Source organism: Elephantulus edwardii, unplaced genomic scaffold, assembly GCF_000299155.1.
Source record: "Elephantulus edwardii isolate Elephantulus edwardi_28Jun2011 unplaced genomic scaffold, EleEdw1.0 scaffold00063, whole genome shotgun sequence".
NCBI classification, from domain to species: Eukaryota; Metazoa; Chordata; class Mammalia; order Macroscelidea; family Macroscelididae; genus Elephantulus; species Elephantulus edwardii.
Window position 1 is genome coordinate 8,046,332 of NW_006399813.1, and position 13,854 is coordinate 8,060,185.

At 40.9% G+C, this 13,854-nt stretch overlaps 1 protein-coding gene across 1 annotated transcript in view; it reads left to right on the top strand.

The window, feature by feature from the left end:
* The window catches only part of CR1 (complement component (3b/4b) receptor 1 (Knops blood group)), a 196,280-nt gene that overhangs the window by 88,473 nt on the left and 93,953 nt on the right, over positions 1-13,854 (top strand). Inside the window, exon 18 of the mRNA XM_006888005.1 lies at positions 3,066-3,151. Coding sequence (XP_006888067.1) covers positions 3,066-3,151 — 86 coding nt within the window. The remainder of the gene's footprint in view (positions 1-3,065; positions 3,152-13,854) is intronic.

Here is a 13,854-nt window from a genome sequence, read left to right on the forward strand (position 1 = left end):
GTGGAGCCAAGCAAACTAAAGCTGTGTACAATCTCAATCTCTTCACCATCCATCCTGATGCTGCCAATTGGCCCAGTGGTGAGAATCTTTGTCTTGTTGACATTGACCCCAGAGGTATATGGTTCAAATCCACCAGATGCTTTGCTGGAGAAGGAGGAGCAATCTCCTCCTGTACCAGTCAGATCTGATTTGACAATACACACACACAAAATACTAATAAAAAAATTATTGTGCTGCATTCCTGAAGGAACATGGTTCAAGAACACCAGATGCTCCGTGGGAGAAAGCTGGGCAATCTCTTGTGTGATTAACTGCTTCTAAAAACCTGCCAGAGGCCAGCTATGGGGCTGACGCTACAGTATAAAACTATGTCTATGTCTATGTAGGTTGTTGTTGATTGCCTTCGAGTTGAGCATGACTCATAGCAACCCTATGAACAAAAGGCCTGAAGTCTTTCTATAACGACATTTATCAAAGTTCATAGAGTTTCTGGAGGCATGTTGTTCAGAAAGTGGATGCCACTCTTGCTTCCAAACATGTCTTAATCTGGGAGATCAAACAAACACCTTCTACCATGAGTACCCATCATGGCATTTGGCACCCCAGTAAACACATTACCCTTTTGTGTATTATTAATATATTCCATTTAACTTGCATTGGTCCTGCTCTATACTAGTTCTTGTAACTAGTTCATCCCAACATTATTTCATTATGGTAGAATCTCAAGGGCAGTAAAAATAAATATCATTAATTGTTCCAAATTTTAAGGCACATTTTGAGCAATTTGTGTGTATATACATACAACACAAATGTAAAACAAATATGTGACAGTGTCTTTGTACTTCAGGAGTTTGTGATGCCTTAAAAGAAATTTGTTATTTAATAATATTGCTTAAGATTATTAATATTTGCCTTTTCATTGCTGACAAGTTGGAACTGACTCATAGTTGACCCTCTGTTGGGTTTCGGAGGCTGTAAATTATATGAGAGGAGATTGCCCAGCTTTCTCTCATGGATCCCCTAGTGGCTTCAAACTTCCAGAAAGACATCACCTTTGAGTCTCCCCCTTGAGAGAATGCAGTTCCTTACAGACTATACCACCAAAGCCCCCTATTACTTACTTTGTTGTTGTTGTTTTTGTTAGGTGCCTTCCAGTTGAGTACAACACATAGCGACCCCATGAACAAAAGACTTGAACCCTGTTCTATCCTGCGCCATCCTTATATTTCCTGACAAACAAGAGCCCATTGCAGCAATCGCCATCACAATCCACCTGGTTGAGGGTCTTCCTCTCCTTCGCCGATCCTCCATCCTTCCCAGCATCATGTCCCTCTCTAAGGAATAGCAAGATGCCAAAAGTATGTGAGGCAAAGGCTCATCATTCTCGCCTCCAGAGAGCACTCTAGCTGCACCCTTTCCAAGCCATCCTCGGAATGGTCAGTGCTCTTCTCCAACACCACAGCTCAAAGGCATCAATTCTTTTTTCTGTCACCTTATTCATTGTCCAGTTCTCAGATGCATAGTAGGTGATCAGAAAAGGACCATGGCCTAAAGTAGATGTGCCTTAGTCCTCAAACTGACATCATTACTCCTCAATAATTTGGAGAGATCCCTAACTGTAGATTTTTCCGAGTGCACTGTGTCTCCTTATTTACGGACTTCTGGCACCAAGGGTGTTAATTGTGGATCCAGGCAGGATGAAGCTGTTGACAATTTCCCTCTCCTGTCCATTCATCATGATTCTGCCTATCGGTCCAGTGGTAAGAATCTTTGTTTTCTTGATAATTGAGATGCATTCCATACTGAAGGCTGTATTCCTTGATCTTCTGCAACAAATGTTTCAAGTCCTTCTCACTTTCAGCAAGCAAAATTGTATCATCTGCATAACACAGGTTATTGATGAGTTTCCCTCCAATGCTGATGCCACACTCCTCTTCATGTGGAAGCTATTGAACAGTAGTATCATTACTATCACATGCACACAAAATACTACTGAAGATCATTCAAAAATGGCTAGAACAGTATATGGTTAGGCAACTGCCAGAAGTTCAAGGAAGATTTAGAACAGTCCAAAGCACCAAGGATATCATTGCTGATGTCATACGGATCCTGGTTGAAAGTAAAGAATACCAGAAGAATGTGTATTTATTCTTTATTGACCATGCAAAGGCATTTGACTGTGTGGATCATAACAACTTGTGACTGACTCTGAGATGAATTGGAGTCCCAGAGCACTTGTCTAGAACCTGGACCTAAACCAGGAGGCTGTTGTATGAACAGAGAAGGAGAGCACTGTATGGTTTAAAATTGAGAAGGGAATGAGTCAGGGTTGTATTCTTTCTCAATACCTATTCAATCTATATGCTGAGCAAATTATTATTTAACTTAGCATGATATAAAATGTATATTAGGGTGATAACTATCATCTGATTTAAAATTCTTACCTTTAACATTTTAAGGATGAAGTGTTCAACTGTTTTTTATAAGCTTACATCACTTTTGGTTCTAGTTTGATAAATCTTATTAGTAAAAGAATCTAAGCACTTGCTCTCTGGAAGCAAGGATTTTGAAACTCAGTTTTACGTACTTCAGGCATGTTGCCAGGAAGGACCAGTCCTTGGAGAAGGATGGAGGGACAGCACAAGAGAGGAAGACCCTAGATGAGATGGATTTACTCAGTGACTGGGGTAAGGGGGCAGATGTGTCAGAGACAGTGAGATTGGCTTAGGATAGGACAGAGCTATTGTGCATAGGGTCACTGTGCATCACAGATTCCTTGATGGCACATAACAATAACAATACTTGCAAGACATAAAACACCTATAAAGAGAAAATATGCACATACATTTATAGATACAGCTATACATTTTGAAATTACATAAAATGTACTTTAATGCAATCAGGAAGAAAGCTCTAAAAGGCATGACATTTGGGGATGTGATAAGACTTTGCTAAGTGGAATCTGTCTTTCTGAATTCCTCAAGATTGTGATCTCTTAGAAGTAGCAATGTATACAGATTAATGATAAATTTTTAATGGAATTTTTAATTATCCCTTGCCTATAGATATCTCCTTATTGGTCACTCCACTAATACATGCATCCTTGGAGAAAAGACAGTCATCTGGGAGAATGAGGCACCTATTTGTAACCGTGAGTTGAAATAATTTCCCTGCTATCTTTACCAGTGGACTCATTGTATCCTTGGAATTACAGAAATCTTATTACAATCTCCTTTGTGCATTTCATCCTTAAGGTAGCAGAACGATCATGTCATAATGTTCTCCGAAATACCTATGTTATAATGCTGCAGACAAGTTTGCTTAAGTTACTTCTTATCCTGGCATGAAGCTTTTTGGATCTGTTGTGTGTCATCGAGTTGGAATGGATGCATAGTAGATCTTCCAGTGGGTTTTCAAAGGCAGTAAATTGCACCAGAGGAGATAGTTCATCTTTCTCCCACAGATCAACTGATAGATTCAATCTAGGTGCCCTTGGGTTAGCAGTGCCTTTCCTTACCACTAGACCAGCACAACTGCCTTCACTCTAAGGACTTACATTTGTAAAAATCTTCAGACTTCATTCTCCCTTCAACTGAAAGGCAAATACATTGGTTCTCTTATCCCCAGTACAATTCTTATACTCCTTGGAAATTTTAAGTAGAGATTTTCTAAAGTAAAACTGTGCTTCATTGGTGAAACTGGAGAAGAATAAGTCAGAAAGTAGCATACGAAGTCTACAGTTTCCAGAAGAAAAGGAACAATAGAGACCAGAGAAGAAATAAATAGAAAACTGAAAAACAATAGAAGGAATTGACAAGACCAAGGCTGTAAGGTGATTCCTTGAAAGGGTTAATAAAATGCATAGACCTCTGACAAACCTAGCAAAGGAAAAAATGCAACTAACCATACAAAAATCTTGCTAAAGATGTATCAAGGACCTTGGCAAAAAATCTGAAACTATAAAGGTCATCAAAGGAAAAATTGGAGGAACTTAAAAAGCTCTAAACTATAACATAGACTGTTAAATATAACTAATGCACAGTTAACACAGGATAAAAGAGGTGATTGAGACCACCTAGAAACTAAATCCTTATATGTAACTAAAGACTCCTTTGAAAGAGTAAAAAAGATAACCTACAAATCAAGGAAAAGATTTGTCAATGACACATCTGACAAGGTACTCATGTATAAAATTTAAAGAAAACTCTGACATTGCAACAAGAACAAAAACAAATTACAAAATGAGCATAGGACATGAATAGACATTTCACCAAAGAAAATATTTAGATTGTCAACAAACAAATGAAGAAATTCACAAGGTCATTTGCTATTGTTGTTGTTGCTGTTTTGTGCCGTGGAGTTACCTGCAATTCATAGCAACCCTGTGTACAACAGCCCTAAACCCTGACCCATCCTGTGCCAATCTCATTGTCTCTGACACACCCATCCCGATTACCCCAGTCACTGAATCAATCCACCTCATAGAGGGTCTTCCTCTCCTGCACTGTCCCTCCACCCTCCCAAGCATGATGTCCTGCTCTAAGGACTTGCAACATGTCCAAAGTATGTCAGAGGAAGCTTCAGAATCCTTGCCTCCAAGGAACAGCCTGGCTTCACCCTCTCCAGGATGAATCTGTTTGTTTTCTTGGCAGTCCATGGTATATTCAATACTCTTCTCAAAGGCATCAATTCTCCTTCTGTCCTCCCTAGTCATTGTCCAGCTCTCTGATGCATAGCAAGTGATTGCAAAGACCATGGCCTGTATCAGGTGCAACTTAGTCCCCAGAGGGGTCTCTAACAGCAGACTCTCCTATCACAATATGCCTTTTAATTTCCTGGCTGCTGGTGCCAAGAGTGTTGATTGTGGAACCAAGGAAACTAAAGCTGTGAGCAATCTCAATCTTTTCACCATCTATCATAATGCTGCCAATTGGTCCAGTGGTGGGAGTCTTTGTTTTTTTGATATTGACCCTCAGTCCATACTGAAGACTGCAGTCCCTGACCTTCTGCCTCAAGCACTTCAGGTTCTCCTCAGCTTCAGTAAGCAGGGTTGTATCATCTGAATAACGCAGATTGTTGATGAATCTTCCTCCAATCCTGATGGCACGTTTCTCCTCATAGAGCCCAGCCTCCCAGATAATCTGTTCTGCATCTAGATTGAAAAGGTATGGAGCTAGGACACATCCCTGGCATACACCCTTCCCAATTTTGAACCATGCAGTGTTTCCTTGCTCTGTTCTGATGACCACCTCCTAGTCCAAGAAATTTCAGGAGAGAAAAAGGAAGCCCAGAAGGCGGGGCCTTCAACTCCCCCCCCCCACCACCACCGCCCCGGCCAAATGGTAGGCTTTACCCAGAAGCCCAGAAGCCCACAGATCAAGGCAGAGTGTGCATTTGCTATTAGAGAAATTAAAATCTAAACAACAATGAGATATCATCTCACCCCAGCAAAAGCAGCAACGTTCAATAGTGCATTAAACAACAAATACTGACAAGGGTATAGAGGAACTGATAGCAGTCTCCCTCTCCCATTGCTCCAGTAATCCCTTCTCCTTTCCTCTTCTTTTTGACAAATAAAGCTTTCCCTAATAAAAACTAAAAAAAAAAAAGTAAAAGGAAAAACATTTAAATTAAAAAATAAAAGAAAAAATGGAAAAGAACTAGTTATTTATGAAATGTGTTTTTCATAAACTCATGAGAAGGTGATTTGCTTAAAGCTAAGACAGTGGCTAAATACTTAGCCAAGTTAAAGGGCTTGCCCTTATAAACATAGCCCCTGCTATGGATGATAGATGTGTTAGGTTTAGAAGTATAATAATAAATGCAAAGTTGTTGCAAGAACATAAGAAAACAATCAGTGTAATCCATAACATCAGTATAACAGAGAACAAGAACCATGTGTTGATGCAGGAAAGACTTTTGACAAAATCCAACACCACTTTAAACACTGTTTGATCACCCTGCTGAATGATTAAAAGATTCAACAAAATAGAAAAGAATTTCCTCAACGTGATTAAAAGCATGTATACAAAACCATATCTGATAGACTTGAGCACTTTGCTGCAGTCACCGTGTCAATCCATCTTTTTTTTTTAAATACAAACTTTCTTTTGTTAAAATTTTCATGTGTGTGTGTGTGTGTGTACTGTCAAATCAGATCTGACTGGTACAGGAGATTGCCCCTCCTTCTTCAGCAAAGCATCTGGTGGATCTGAACTGTGTATCTCTGGGATTATAGTGCAGCTTCTTGCCAATAGTCCACCAGAGCTCCTTGTCAATCCATCTTGATGAGAGTCTTACTCTCTTTCTCTAACCCTCCACCCTTCCAAGCATGATATCCTTTCCCAAAGAATAGCCACTCCAAACAACATGTCCAAATGTTAAGAGACAAAATTTGCCATCCTTGCCTTCAAGAAGCACTCCTGCTGCACCTTTTCCAATAAATACCTGTCCAGCTTTTTTTGGCAGTTCATGAGATATTCAGTGCTTTTCTCCAACACTACAACTCAAAGGCATCAATTCTTCTTCTGCCATCCTTATTCATTTTCCAGCTTTCAGATGCATAACAAGTAATTGAAAAGACAATGGCCTGAATCAGGCGCACCTTAGTCTTCAAATTGACATCATCGTTCTTCAGTATTTTTGAGAGGTGCCTGACAGACTTGACCAAAGCAATGTATCTTCTTATCTCCTGACTGCTGGTACCAAGGAAGGGCTTGAGTGTATCAAAGACAGTGTGGATAGCACAAGATTCAGGTCTGTTTTTCAAAGGGTTGTTTTGAGTTGTACTCAATTCACTAACACTTAACAAAAACAATACAAAATCAAAGCCAACATTATTTTCCAAGATGAGAGACCAAAGGCATTCCTCTTGCAAATAGGAACCAGGCAAGGATGCCCACGATCACCACTCCTATTCAATATCACATTGGGAATGTTAACTAGAGTAATAAGGCAAGAAAAGGAAATAAGAGGGTATCCACATTGGCAAAGAGGAGGTAAAACTAACTCTATATGCAGATGATAAGATACTGTATGTATTCAATGCATAGGATGCGTAAGACAATAACTTAAATGTGTTGATATCCATGGTGTGCAGTGTTTGGTGGAGCTCCCTGATTAAAACAAGCTTGGAGGCAGGAGTGACATCCACTTCCTTAAATAGCTTGCCTCAGGAAACCCTATGAACTTGAAGAAATGAAGATTATACAAGTGTTCAGGTCTTTCATTCATAGGGTCACTACGAGTCATCTACAACTTGATGGCACTTAACAACATCCTCAGGCCTCAGCTCTAGTGATGGCTTCAGTTGCTTAGGTGAGTAGAAAAACAGAGACTGCAGGAAGGAGAGGAAATACTGGTACAAGCTATTTTATGGTCTCATCAATCATTGCCACGCTATGAGCCAGCTTCTGGACAGCATAGAACCAGGCTCGAAAGTTCTGTTCACTGTACACCAACACCCCACCCCACCTCCACCACCCACCCCACCCCCACCCCCCGCAGGTTAGGAACTCAGGAGGGATAGCTGTGGTTAAGGCCTGGGCAAACTCATTATCAGGACAGTTTAGCCTGATGGCCTCGACCACACAGCCCAGGGGAACCATGGGCAGCTCAGCAGACATCATCTTCATGCTATGCTTGAGCACCTCCACTGACAACCAGAGCTGGTGGGCTTTTCTCGCCTCCTCTTCAGCAACAGCATGACTCTGTACAGCTTGCTTAGTCCCTCTGAGTTTGGTGTAGGCCATGTTTATATCCAGAGTGGTCAACTTGCTCTTGCCTCAGCTGATGAAACCCTAACTCTTGTTCATTGAGTTTTGCAGACCTGTTCCTCTCAAATTCATACTTCAGCTCCTGTTTCTGTACAGGGAGGATGTCTCATAAGTGGTTGGTGTGGCCAGAGTCCTGGCGGTGGAGCTGGCTCCACATTTCAATGTCCATAGTATCTCAGGTTTCCTCCACCTTTCTTCTGTCCTGCTCAGCTACGATTTCAATTCTGTGATAATTCCAATGCTTTACCCACCACAGACTTAAAGACCTACTTCACTTCCAGCTTGTGTTCCTCCAAGGCTGACATGATATGCTGCTACTCAGGGGCTTTCTGTTTGGTGAGCTCTCTGTTCAGCTAGTCGATCGATGATATGCATGAGCAACCAGGAAGTTCAGGAGACCTGAGTTGGCAGCCAGGTTTATTAACTAGCTGCAAGGGGAGTCCAGGCGAGTGGCTTAGAACTGGGTGCACCAAGCCCTAGTCTCTAGGATGACCCTAGAAACTAAGCAGATAGGGGACATCCAGACAGTGTATGCCAACACCATAGGAATGGGAAGCACCTGCATGCAACACAAGTAAGGCCTAGTGCTGTTGAGGTCCAGTGATGCTTCATGTCAGAGGAAACAGTGGTGCTCTGTATGTGTGGCGTTTGCAGCCAGGGTCCTCCCATCACTAGAAGTGTCCGGGTTACAGATACTGTTCCAAATGTTAACACCTGTTGCAGTGATAACAGTTCTACTTGCTATCATGTCAGTCAACTTCATGAATGTTTTCTTTGCAACTTGTGTAAATTTTCTTTTATTCAGGTTTTATTGATGCGGACTTGAGAGTGAATCAAAATAATATTTATGATCCCCACCACTATTGATGTTTGCCCTTGGAGCAAACTGAATAAAGCAACAAGATGATAACCCAGTTGTTGTTGTTGTTGTTATGTGCCGTCGAGTTGCTTGCGACTCATAGCGACCCTATGTACAACAGCCCTAAACCCTGCTCTATCCTGTGCCAATCTCATTGCCTCTGACACACCCATCCCAATTACCCCAGTCACTGAATCAATCCACCTCATAGAGGGTCTTCCCCTCCTGCGCTGTCCCTCTACTCTACCCAGCATGATGTCCCTCTCTAAAGACCTGTCTCTCCTTACAACATGTCCAAAATATGTCAGGCGAAGCCCCAGAATCCTTGCCTCCAAGGAGCAGCCTGGTTTAACCCTCTCTATGATGAATCTGTTTGTTTTCTTGACAGTCCATGGTACATTCAATACTCTTCTCCAGCACCACAGCTCAAAGGCGTCAATTCTCCATTTATCCTCCCTAGTCATTGTCCAACTCTCTGATGCATAACAAGTGATTGCAAAAACCATGGCCTGTATCAGGCGCACCTTAGTTTCCAGAGAGACACCGTTGCTCTTGAGTACTTTAGAGAGGTCCCCAACCACAGACTTTCCCATCGCAATATTTTTTTTTTATTTCCTGGCTTAAAAAAAAGATACTGTATATAGAAAACCCTAAAGACTAAAAAAAAAAAGCTGTTTGACTTATTGCATAAATGTAATAGATTGGCTGGATACAAAATCAACACACAAAAATCAGTTGGATTTCTCTACTACAGAAAAAAAACAACAACACTGAAAAGGAAGTAGGAAAAGCAATGCCATTTTCAGTAAGAAACCACAAGATGAAATAGTCCAGAATAAACCTAACAAGAGACACAAAAGACCTATCTAAGGAATACTATAAAACACTACTACAAGAAATAGTTAAATGAGTATTCTATGTTCATGTATTAGAAGACTCAACATTGTGAGAATGGCAGTCCTACCAAAAGCAATCTATTGGTTCAACACGATCCCTCTATAGATACTAATGTCATTCTTAAAGGAGTTAGAAGAGATTGTTTCCAATTTTATTTGGAAAGGAAAGAGATTCTGAATAAAAAAAAAGCTATTCTTAAAGTAGATATCACACTGCCTGATCTCAAAACCTACTTTACAGCCGTAGTCTGTAGGAGCAGCATGGTACTAGTGCAACAAGTTCATCGACTAGTTGAATAGAAAGAAGAATCCAGAAATACACCCATCTGGTTTTTTTTTGTTGTTGTTGTTGTTGTTGTTATGTGCTGTCAAGTTGACTGCAACTCACAGTGACCCTATGCACAATAGCTCTGAACCCTGTCCTATCCTGAGCCACTCTCTCTGTCTCTGACACACCTGCCCCTATTACCCCAGTCACTGTGTCAATTCTCATCCAAAGTCTTCTCCTGTGCTGTCCCTCCACCCTTCCAACCGTGTTTTCCAAAGACTGGGCTCTCCTGGCAACATGCCCATAGTAGGTGAATTGGAGCTTAAAAATTCTTGCCTCCAGAGAGTAAGTTGGTTTCACCCTCTCTAGGACAGATCCGCCTACAGTCAGTTGATAATTTGGTAAGAAAATGAAACAAATTAAGTAAGGAAAACAAAAACTTCTTTAATAAATAATGCTGGCAAAACTGCACCTCTATTTCCAGAAAATGGATACAAGATCCATACCTCACATTGTTGTTGTTGTTGTTATGTGCCATCGAGTTGTTTCCGACTCATAGCGACCCTATGCACAACAGCTCTAAACCCTGCTCTATCCTGCGCCAATCACACCACCTCTGACACACCTACCCTGATTACCGCAGTCACCCAATCAATCCACCTCATAGAGGGTCTTCCCCTCCTGCGCTGTCCCTCCACCCTCCCAAGCATGATGTCCCTCTCCAAGGACCCATCCCTCCTGGCAACATGTCCAAAGTATGTCAGACGAAGCCCCAGAATCCTTGCCTCCAAGGAGCAGCTTGGTTTAATCCTCTCCAAGATGAATCTGTTTGTTTTCCTGGCAGTCCATGGTACATTCAGTACCCTTCTCCAGCACCACAGCTCAAAAGCATCCACTCTCCTTCTGTCCTCCCTAGTCATTGTCCAACTCTCTGATGCATAACAAGCGATTGCAAATACCATGACCTGTATCAGGCGCACCTTTGTCTCCAGAGAGACACTGTTGCTCCTGAGTACCTTTGAGAGGTCCCTAACGGCAGACTTTCCCATCGCGATACGCTTTTTGATTTCCTGACTGCTGGTACCAAGAGTGTTGACTGTGGAGCCGAGCAAAGTGAAGCTGTGAACACTCTCAATCTCTTCGTCATCCATCCTGACGCTGCCAATTGGTCCAGTGGCGAGAATCTTTGTCTTCTTGACGTTGAGCCTTAGTCCATACTGAAGGCTGCAGTCCTTGACCCTTCGCAGCAAGTGCATGAGGTCCTTTTCAGCAAGCAAGATTGTGTCATCTGCATAACGGAGATTGTTAATAGATCTTCCACCAATCCTGATGCCACAATTCTCCTCATAGAGCCCAGCCTCTCGAATAATCTGCTCTGCATACATGTTGAAACCAAAAACCATAAAGACCACCAGAGAATATGCAGGGAAAAATTAGAAGCCGTAGTCTAAGGTGTGAATGTGCTTATAAACACTGTCAAAAGTGCAAAACCAGAAGATAGAACCTCCAGCTGGGACCTCCTAATTAAATCCTGTGTCCATAAAGAAAACTTCTCCAGTGGGTTTAAAAGAAAGCCCACAGACTGAACAAAATATCTGGCAAAGACATTTCTGACAAGGGATGCATAACTAAAATTCATTACGATAATGTCTCAACAAGAAAAGGCTGATAACCCAACTTCAAAATGTGCAGAGAACAAGAAAAAGTTGTTAACGAAAGAGTATATTCAGATGACCAAAAACCACATGAGGAAATGCTCACAATCACTAGCAATTATTGTTTACTGTCAAGTACAACTCATAGCGACCCTAATGAACAACAGATCTGAACCCTGTTCTATCCTATACCATCCTCATCATGTCTAACATACCTGAACCCATTGCTGTAATCACTGTGTCAATCTATTTGCTTGAAGATCTTGCTCTCTTTTACTGATCCTCCACTTTTCCAAGTATGATGTCCCTTCCCAAGGATGAGCCTCTCCTAGCAACCTGCTCCAAAGTATGAGAGATGAAGCTTTGTCATCTTCATCCTCAAAGAGCACTCTGCTCTTTTTCCATGTTCTATCTGTTCTTTTGGCAGTTCATAGGCTGTTCAGTACTCTTCTTTAGCACCACAGCTCAAAGGCATCAATTCTTCTCCTGCATCCTTATCCTTGTTCATCTTGCAGATACATAGAAAGGTACTGAAATCAGACATACCAAAGTCCTCAAATTGACATTCTTTTGCCTTAGTAATTTAGAGATATCTCTGACTGCACACTTTCCCAATGAAATATGTCTCCTGATCTCCCGACTGCTAGTACCAATTGTGTTAATTGTAAATCCAAATAAAATTAAATCATTGACAATTTCAATCTTTTCTCCATCTATCATGATGTTGCCTATTGGTCCAATGATGAGAATTTATGTTTTCTTCATGTTGAGATGTAATCCATATGGAATAGTGTAGTCTTTGATTCTCTGCACCAAATGTGTTAAGTTCTCCCTTATTTTCAGCAAGCTAGGTTGTGTCATTTGCTTAACGCAGGTTGTTGATGAGTCATCCTCTGATCCTGATGCCACATTCTTCTTTGTAGAGTCCAGCGTCTTTAATTATTTACTCAGCATACAGATTGAATAGGTGAAGGGCTATAATTCTGATGCCTGTCTTTCTTCATTTTAAACCACGCAGTGTTACCTTGTTCTGTTCAGACAGCTTTTTCTTGGTCTATGTATAGGTATAGGTTTCATATGGGCAAAATCAAGTGTCTGGGTTTCTGTGCTTAGACAAATTTGGTATGATCCACACAGTTAAATGCCTTTACATAGTCAGCAAAACACCAACAGATACTTCAGCAGGGATCCATCAGCAATGCTATTAGGCTGTCATCAGTGATGCACTTCACGGTGCCACGGCCTCTTCTAGCCCAGCTTGAACTTCCAGTAGTTCTTTATCAATGTACTGTTGTAGCCATTTTTGTAAGATCATCAATATTTTGCTTGCATGTGATATTAATGATTCAGTATTTCCATGGTTCAATAATTTCCACATTCTGTTGAATTACCTTTCTTGGGAATGGAGACAGATACAACTCTCTTCCCATCAATTGGCCAGGGAACTGTCCTCTGAATTTTCTGGCACAGATGGTTGAGCATGCACAGAGCTGCATTTGTTAACTGAAGCATGTCAACTGATATATCATTGATTCCTGGCACCTTACTTGTTGCCAGTGCATTCATTGAAGCTTGAACTTTCTTCATTACCTTTAATTCTTGATCTGAAATGTTTCAATGTTGACCAGTTCTTTTTGGTACAGTGACTGTGTATATTCCCTCCATCCTCTTTTGAGCTTCCTAGATCATTCAAGATTTTTCTCATTTTATCTCTCAGGATGGCAACTCAAAATTCAAGATCATTTTTTAATTCTTTCCATTTGAGAAACCTGAGTGAATTCTTCCCTTTTTATTCTCCAATTCTAGCTCTCTGCACATTCCATTATAATACTTTACCTTCTCTAGCTACCCTTTGAAATCTGCTCAGCTTTTTTTACTTAAGTCTCTCGTCCTTTTATTTTGGCTTCTCAATGCTCTGGTTCAATTTTCAAAATATCTCCTGACACCCATTTTCGGTGTTTCTTTCTCTTCTGTGTCTTTGTAATGACCTTTTTCTCTCTTCATGGATGATATCCTTAATGTCATCCTACAATGCATATGGTCTTCAATCAGGGATGTCCAAGGCCTCAGACTTATTCTTAAAATTATTTTTTAATTCACACAAGAAATTAGAGACAGATGCACATCAAAACAATGATGAATATACTATTTTATCCTAGGAACAATAGCAAAGTTTAACAGGAAAGCAAACAATAAGTGTTGGTGAGTATACAAAGATATTGGAACTCTCATACACTGCTTTTGGGAATTTAAAATTATACAATGACTATGGAAGGAAATTTGGCATTTCCCCAAAAGAGATGAAACTAGAAATCTCATTTTACCCAGCTATCCCACTACTGATAATATACCTGAAGAAAAGCCAATCTGAGACATGAACAGACGTATGTTTATTGCAGCA